This window comes from Equus asinus, chromosome 4, assembly GCF_041296235.1.
Source record: "Equus asinus isolate D_3611 breed Donkey chromosome 4, EquAss-T2T_v2, whole genome shotgun sequence".
Taxonomy (NCBI): Eukaryota; Metazoa; Chordata; class Mammalia; order Perissodactyla; family Equidae; genus Equus; species Equus asinus.
Genome location: NC_091793.1, coordinates 114574017 through 114582620, shown reverse-complemented (window position 1 = coordinate 114582620; position 8604 = coordinate 114574017). Strand labels below are relative to the sequence as shown.

The following is an 8604-nucleotide window of genomic DNA, read 5'->3' as shown; positions in this document are numbered from 1 at the left end:
GCAGCACAGAATGCCAAGGAGATAAGGGCATTTCTGTCTCCCCTTCCTTCCTGGATTTCCACATCCATCCTCGCACCAGATCCCCCACCTGATAGAATGTTGCCCAAATCAGTGGCTCTAAAAGTGATATTTGGGGAGCATTCTTGAGTGGGAGACACTGAATTTTGGTAATAGACAGGAGTCCCTTAAATGGAGGGCTGGCTGACGTTTAGCCAGCACCAGTCTCTGGCCAGCTTACCCCGCACCCCCAGACTGTTCCCTAGCCATACTTTCAGGCTCTTGGCATCCTTGCTCTATACCAGCCAACAGCAGAGCCTCAGGCAGCACACAGAGCAAAACATTTCCAAATCCAGCATGGGCGTTTGCAGCTGTCTCCTGTGCAAATGTTTCTTAAGCCCTGGGCCACCCGTGACTTAAAATTCAGGGTTCAGGTCAGTGAATGCCACAGCCACGGCCTCTTCCCTGGATAGAAAGCCAGGTGGTCCTTCGCTTCTGGCCCGATCTGTGCCAACATTTCCCTGGTCCTTGAAGCAGCAGGCAAAAGCCCACCAATGCCTGAGGGGGTGATCCAGGCCTAAAGCTATAGGATTTCATTTTCTTACCTGAGCAACAAAAGCCACTTTGGAAATTAAAATGTACCTCTCTAAAAATAAACACAGCTAGAAAAAGCAGAGCTCCTCAATGTCTACCTGATAAAGGTGCTTTCCCTTTTACCAAGAGAAATGTTGGTTTACTTGAATTTCTCCTCTTCTCTCCCTCCCCTCTTCCCCCTCCTCTTCCCTCGTAAAATGGCAGCTGCAGAAGCAGCCTCGAATGGAAAATGGATATCTTGTTAATAACAGATCCCAAACCCCAGCATCAGTGTGGGCTCAGTGGAATCAGCTGTGATGTAACCTGGACTCTGGGTCGTCCCCCAGTGGGCCTACAACTCCAGTCCTTTGCGAAATTCAAAGCTTTCACAGTATCTGACCAAGGTTATTTAGAACAAGATGAAGCTAGGATAGTGTATCAGCCCTCTCTGCAATGAAAGGAAGTCGCCCCCACCGTTGCATTTATTTATTTATTTTTACCGCTGGGGTGCATGTAACCCCCACCCACTATTTATCAAATAGAAGCTTTAGCGGAAGGTTGCCTTGGTGTCAGCCCATGCAATTGTTCCTGACTCAGGAAAAGGGTTATTTGCGGCGCTCAAAGACACTAACTCTAGAAAAAGATTTATTTCTTTATTAAGGAGCTAGCTATTTTTTGGAGCGGTTGTTTACACTCAGATTTTTCTGCATTTGCTCTCAGGGCTTGTTTCAAATAGGTGAGGCCATCCTGGAGAACAGCAGAGGACGTACCAACCGACATCTGAGACGCGCACAGCAAGTTGGCTCAAAATGGGTGTGCAAACAGAGCGAAGGGCATACAAATAAATATGGCACCTACTCAAAAAAACGGAATCATAGCGGCGGCCACAGCATAGAGACCTAGCGCTTTCAGGCGATACCAAGCACGGTTCAAAACGAAAGCAAGTTGAGAAACTAGAGGCATTCCACAAGGCGACTTCCCAGAGTGAGAAGTTAATGAGTGAAAATGTTATAATTGGCTTTTCAAGTATTCATTCACTCTAGATGATTACATTGCCATAATTTGTATAGACTATAGAAAAATTATTAAATGTCAACTTTGACATTGTCCTGAAACTTTTGTCACTGGCCCAACATTTTCCACAAGTTTAAGGAAGCTGCAGAGCCACGACTACACATTACACTCTTCAGCTAACATGTGCTTTTCGAATATTTGGCCCAGACTTTTCCCAGAGATAGAACATTTACAAAATACTCAAAGAAATGTTTTAGGAGTAAACAAAAGGCACCCGAACCATTCATTATAAAAGCAGAAAGAAAAAAACATAAATAATATATTTAAATCAAATAATATAAAGTAAATATTCTGCAGGCATAATTTTTTAAAAAATTAATAAACTTCTTTTAATTTACTCACCATAAAGAAAAGATTTGAAATGTTCAAGTGCACTTGTTTGATTAATAAAGCATTTTATATTCAATTATTTAGTGCTAATCATTAGGAAGTTTACGTTGTTGAGGCAAATCACCAGCTCAGACATTAAAAACTACCATTATAAAAATATAGCTACAGGATCAGTATCAAATTACCCTTACATAGGACAGCTCGAAGGCTGCTTCTCTGCAATACTAGAAACTGTTTTTAACACCCAAATCCCTCTCAAAGCGCAGAAACCTCAAGAGCAGTGACATGAAGGTAGCTTGAAATACAGGTAAAGTCCTTTCCAACAAAGAAAATAGGTGGTGTCCACCAGCATATGTTGATCATTAGTTTTAATAGTCTGTGGTAAAATTTTAAAGGTAGAAGTTAATTTGTTGGGCCTTCGGCTCTGTCGTCCTCCAGTTCTTGGGCTTCCTTTTTGGTTTCCCCATCCTTTGCCTCCTGTCGGGAAACCGGGAATTTGTCCTTGTTGTTCTCCTTTTTCCATTTCATTCTCCTGTTCTGGAACCAGATTTTTACCTGTCTCTCCGTGAGGGCTAGGGCGTGGGAAACCTCGATCCTTCTCTTCCTGGTCAGATAAGGGTTAAAAAGGAATTCCTTCTCCAGCTCTAGGGTTTGGAAACGACTGTAGGTTTGTCTTCCTCTTCGTCTACCAGGAGCTGCTGATTAAAATAAACAAACAAAAAAAGGGGAAAATAAACGTTTTAAAAATGTAATGGTGTCTCAGCAGGTTGCTGGAGGTTTCTGGAACGGGTCTAAGGGGTGAAATACACACAATTCTCTTTAGCTCTGATATATATAGGATGTGCAAGCAACAGGGGCAGAGAGAAGGTCTTGACAATTATTGCGCCCATCTTTACATGGTTTCTACTTTAAGGGGGGAAAAAGTCTTATTACTCTATGAATGAGAGACACTGTAGCTGCACAAGAAGGAAAAGGAGAGGGAGAGGAAAAGGGAGTTTTAAAGCTAGAACGTGAGATGAAAGCAGATTTCTCCCCTCTCCCCGCTTAAAAAAAAAAAAATGCATCCCAACCTTGTGGTCTCATCCAGGGAAACATTTGAGAAGGAGACGAGCTCTGATTTAAGTGGTCTGGGTCTTCGCCAATATTACCACTGGACGATTTACAGTCAGGATATTGTACCAGCTCGGCCTCTTGCTGGGTCGTAAAAATCGGCTGTCTCTGTAAGTTATCGTATCCGTAAAACTTCGCGGGCTCCCCGTGACAGGCAATCCCGCCGCAGGGGGGAGGCGGAGGCGGAGGATGCGGAGGAGGAGGGGGGGCGGCCTGGTAGGCTGCGGCCGGGCTGCCCCCGCCGGGGTGGAAGTAGTCCTGCCCGGGGCCCGGGCCGCTCCCTCCACCGCAACCCGGCCCGGCGGGCGGCGGCGACGGGTGCGGGTGCACGTGCGGGAAGCCGGCGGCGCTGTTGCCATAGAGCTGCAGGGCGGCGGCGGCGGCGTGGCGGCTGCCGACCTCGGGCGCGAAGTGACAGTCGTAGTAAGTGGGATTGATGGCCTCGCCCGCCGCGGCCGCCGCCGCGGCCGCCGCCTTGTACTTGGAGTACAGCGGGTTCACGAAGTACGAACTCATCGGGGCGGCCGCGGCGGCCGGGGCCCGAGGTCGGGCGGCCCCGGGCAGGCGGGCGGCGCCGAGCAGGCAGAGAGCGCGCCTCGGCGCGGCCGCACTGCCGCGGGGGCCTCTGGGGCGGCTGCTCGCGCCGCTGGGGCCGCCGGACTACGTTGCCGCTGCCGCCCGCCTGCCCGCGCGCGCGTCGCCTCTGAGGCCCGGCAGCCGCGGGCGCTCCGCTACTGGGCGCTCATGCCCGGCTCTCGCGCCCGCCGCCTGGGCCTCGCACCGCCTCCCTCGCGGGTCGCGGGGCCTCGCCCAGCCCCCGCGCTCCACCGCCCGCCCGGCCTCTCCCGGCGCGCGCCGGCTCGGCAGCAATATAATCGCCGACGCCCCGGGTGACCTGCCCCGCTGCCTCCACTGTTTCCTCTCAGGCACCAGGCGGCCCTGAACGCACCGGGACAAGAAAAAAAAGTGCGCCCGGCCCACGGGGACACTCTTTGGCTTCGGTTTACAAACCCCCGCTCTGGAGGGAAAAGAAAAAAACACCCTCTGCCTGCCGCCACCTCTCACCTCGCCCCCCCCGCGGCCCCCTCCCACCGCTCTCGCCGCCGCCGCCGAGGCTGCCGCCCCGGTGCGCCCCGGCGAGGCATTTTCGCACCACGCCACTGCGCGGAGAGGGAGCGAGATAGGGGCGAGATAACCGCGCGGAGGGATCCGCGCGGAGGCGACACCGCTGCTCCCGACGGGACGCCTCACGCCGGCCGGGAGATGCCTCCGCCGGCCTTAAAGGGGGCCCATAAAGCCGCACTGCCAAGGGCTCGCCGTGCCCCCGGGGCCGAGAGAATGCGGTCCGCGGCCGGCGGGGCGGGGGCGCGGCAGAACCTTACACTTGGGGGAGGCAGGGAGGCCACTCCCAGGAGGCTGCGGAGCAAATGACCCCCTCCCCCGGCCCCTAGAGTAGCCCGCAGAGGTTGGCCATGGCTTTTGCGCCTCTGGACACGCGGGCGCAGCCCAGGGAACAAGGGCAAAAAGCGTAGACGGACCGGGCCCTACATTGAGTTAGGTCCTATTTGAGTGGTTTGATTAAAGGCCACAAGGGTGACCCCCAAACCTGGCATTATCAAAGCGAATCTAAGCTCTCCTTTCGCAGCCGAGCGGGCTTGTGGAAATGAGATGTACATTTACCCTTGACGCACTGCACGCCTGGCTGAGGCTCCCAGGTTAATTGATATTTAATGGAAATCATGCCCATGAATATAGTTTCCATCATTTCACCCTTGATAGACGTCAGCACCGGGCGCAGGGGGGAGGCTGAAGAATGTAGGGGGAGGCATTAGCATTGCTGAGGGAGTAAATAGAAAAGCGGACAGAAATGTTTCCAAGGCTGGAAGGAGGACTCACGCTGGGGTGGGTAGTGTTTCCTCGGGCAGGACGCGGGCTCCCGGGTCTCGGCCCCGGGCGGAGCGCGGGGGGTCGGGGCCCGCGAGTCCCCCCGTGGAGCCTGCGGGCCGGCGTTCGGATCGCGCCGGTTCCAGGCGGCTGCAGGCGGCTGTCTTCTGCTAACGATTCTAGTTCGGCCGCCAAGCCTGTGAAATCGCTGCCGAGAGAGCGGGCGCCGGGCTCAGTTTAAGAAGTTACTAAATTTTCCAAAAGAAAAGAAAGAGAAGGCTCATCCGAGCTTGTGAACGATGAGGAAAAGTCCCGAGTCAAGTGGCAAGTCGAGTGTGAATCGGCAAGATATTCCTGCTTCTAGAAGATCGCTCTAAAGCTGCTTGGCTTACACCGCCAACCGCCTTCTCTCCCCCACATCTTTTTTTCTCTCTCTATTCCCGTTTTAATGTCCAATAAATGTAATAGGTCTCTGATGAGTGCGTTTTCCCTCGCCTACTCGGCCTTTTCCGTGGGCGACCGAGCCCCTTTTCCTTGGGGATAATCCATTGTTGCGAGGGCTCCAGGCCCACCGGCCTTGGGAACCGACCTCGGAAACACGCCCCGAGCCCACCGAGGAGGCTCCCGTTAAAGCTAAAACACACCACGCCGCTTCTCACGCCCAATGCAAATGTCTGCACCCGCCAGACGGCCCCCCAAGGCGCGGCAGGCGAGTGATTTCAACCACCCCTCACTCCCCGTGGGTTGGCCCAGCCTGTGAGTGCGATCCTGAGGTCAGCCCGGGTGGACTGAATATCGTATTTTGCAAATAGAGAAAATAAGGTCGAGATGGAAAGGCATAAACAAGACAACAATGTCTAAGACACTTTCAATTGTTTCTGCAGGGAATGGCTGGAAATGGTTAAGGTAAACGGATTGCTAATGAATCTTCAGATGATAAAGGCATACTTTATACAATTTTTAAATTAGTAGGGAGTGCAGGAGACTTTCGTTGTTGGGGTAGTGATGGGTAGGGTTTTTTTGTTTTTGTTTTTGCTTTTTGCTGTTGTTTTCTGTCGGTTATCGCCAGGTAAGACTTCCTTTAAATCCGAAGGCGCATGAAACCGATTCTGACAGTTAACGATTTGTACTTCAATCTTGCAAATACCCAATTAAGAGAGTATTATTTTCAATGAAGCCTTGGAACTAACTTTGTAATTGTGCCTTTTTATTTCACCGTTTGGCGTGTGTGCGTGTTAACCCCTCGATAAATGAATGGGTTTTGGAATGGAATGAGGGAAAAGAAGAGCTAGCCCAGATCTCAATAATTCAAGGCACGCCCTAGAATAGTGTGATTCCTGGGAGGCGAAAAAGAAACATAAATACTACAAAATTCATTTCTACACATTCTGGCCTAATTAAGAAAAACATTACAACACAGCGTTTCCTCTTGGGACAAAGCCGGTCTCCGCCTCCCCCCGGCCCCCCAAGCATTCTGTTTATAATCTGAATGGGAAAAGAGCACGATTAACTTCGTAAATAAAAGATCGATGCTTTTACACGTTTCTGTTTTGATAGAATGCATTAACTTACCATAACGTTTTATAGTTTCAGCTGCGCCATAGACCAAATTTCCTGAAATCCTGACTAAGCCAAAATTTTATACCTAACACACACGGCTGGAGAATGTAATAGTGCACATTGCTTCTGTTAGGTTAAATTTATCCTAATTTGGAATTAAAAATAAGATTGTAAATATTTTTACTCAAAATCTTTCTCCACAGCAACTCCAGCTTTACGAGATCACAAAGTGGAGCAACGGCGCTCTCTAGTGGCTAAATGCCACCTCGAGCCGACCGGACTGAACTTCCCTTTATTCGACTCAAACCAATTCCAATCTTGTTCCTTAGTTTGGCGCTTGGATCGCTGACACTAATAATGCTTCATCCCTTTGACTGTCAACAAGTCAAGTGCAGCAAACAGAGGCTCCTGAATGCCAAAGATAATTGTGCTCCCAAGAGCTTCCACTAGCGTCTTTTTCAAAAGCTTCCAGTCCTTCTTTTGCCAGACACAGTAGGTCGCAATTCTGTAATCACCCACAATTATAGGAGGGGCAAGATTTAACAAAAATCACAACTGTGTAAATATCAACTGCAGCAGGCTTTTTTTTTTTTCAGAGGAGCCAGGCGCTTCGAAAATTAAGAAATTACAGAAGTTAAATTTATTAATTTTGTCTTTTAAAGCTGTTAGCATGAAATCATGAATATTTGCTGTTTTAACTTTGTAATTTTAATGCTTCAGGCCCATTTCGCTGGGCAATGGGGGGGGGGGGATGGAAGCCGAATTAAAAGCTTCTTACTGGATCTGAGTGGCGGTCTGGAAAGGCACGGTTGGGCTGTGTTCATTGGAACTTCTATGCACAATAAATGAGATTTTAAATCTCCATCAAAAGTCAGAGTGAAATGAATTGGCGAAGCATTCCACCTGAGTTTTTTTAATAAAAGCAAAGACTTTAATCGACTTAGGTGTTTCCTGGGAGGTTAATCTTTTATTCTCATTTTCAAAAATGCCTCCAATTTGGCTGGAAGGATTATATTTTCTATAAGCAAACAGATATAATTTCCCACAATATTTTTGCTGCAAAGTTTGGGATGGACGGCCAGATAATTTTTGAAAAGGCATTTAAGTAACTTCATCTTTTCCGGGCAACCATGCAACTGGGAGACCCTAAGTAAATGACCTGAGATCACTCGCTTCTCCCACCCCCAAATAAGAGGCCGATTTTTTCTTAAAGAATGAGCTAAGCTACGACCATAGTCAAATATTATAACGAGCTACTGACCCTAGGCTACTTCTAATATCCAGCCCATTTTAAAAATCAGACATACACCATCTCCTCCTTCCTACCCTCACCCCCATTTTTATTTCCTAGGTGCTCACACCTCTCCGGGGGCGCCCAAGCCCCAGCCCTCTTGGTCCAACGCAGACTTGTTTATATTTTATTGTCCAGATTTTAAGACCCAGTTTTGTCTGCATTTTTCCTTTCCTCCCACAAACACAAACATCAAAATGAGATGGTTTCAAAGCGAAGCGCCGGGCCTGTCGTAAACTCATTACCTCCAGACGTCTCGCCGGCTCGATGGCTTTATGACACCTTGGCTCTTCCTGTTTTCAAAGGGCCCTAGGTATCGGGTTGGCTGCAGGGGCGGGGGTACGCAGCACCTTCTGCCGGATCTGGGCCTTGGCTTTCCCTCCCAGGCCCCCTCTGTTTTTCCTTCAAGTCCCCTCTTTCATCAGGATCCCCCCAAACTCTGCCATCGTCCCCGCCTTCCGCCCAGGCCGCCAGGCGCCGCCGCCTCTCCGGCCTGGAAAGGCTGTGCTGGGCCCGAATCCTCACTTACAATGACCTTCATTTTAGCCTCTGAATGCGGCCCTCAGAGGGCCAAGCTGGGGGCTAAATGTGCACGGAAACTGGGTGGGGGGAAGGGGCGGTGGGTGGGGGCAGCTGTGGAGAGCCTTGACCATTTTGATCCGCTAAGGTCACTTTGGGGCTCCTGTGGGGAGGGGCGGAAGCTCACAGCCTCACCGGCTCAGCCCTCCCGAGGCCAGCCAGCCCTGCCGAGCTGGAGGAGCTGTTCCAGAGCGCAGAGCTGGCCT

General features: G+C 50.5%; 1 protein-coding gene across 2 annotated transcripts; it reads right to left on the bottom strand.

Annotated features, from left to right (window-relative positions):
- Positions 1-1209: 1209 nt before the first annotated feature.
- Positions 1210-5585, bottom strand: HOXD8 (homeobox D8). 2 transcript variants are annotated; one of them, XM_070508147.1, is made up of 2 exons: positions 3045-5585; positions 1210-2669 (listed from the first exon to the last, which is right to left on the bottom strand). In XM_070508147.1, exons 1-2 carry the CDS (start codon positions 3598-3600, stop codon positions 2377-2379), a joined length of 849 nt encoding a protein of 282 aa, XP_070364248.1. In that variant the 5' UTR covers positions 3601-5585; the 3' UTR covers positions 1210-2376. The 2 variants fall into 2 exon arrangements, with proteins under 2 accessions (XP_070364248.1, XP_044624603.1); XM_044768668.2 differs by having other exon boundaries at positions 1210-2672; positions 3045-5582.
- Between the last annotated feature and the right edge of the window lie 3019 nt (positions 5586-8604).

Bases quoted from the DNA above. Each gene is read 5' to 3' on its own strand.
- HOXD8 (XM_044768668.2), bottom strand. From the start codon at position 3,600: ATGAGTTCGTACTTCGTGAACCCGCTGTACTCCAAGTACAAGGCGGCG. The intron at 2,673-3,044 runs GTTGGGATGCAT...TATTTTAATCAG, and splicing joins TCCCTGGATGAGACCACAAG to CAGCTCCTGGTAGACGAAGA.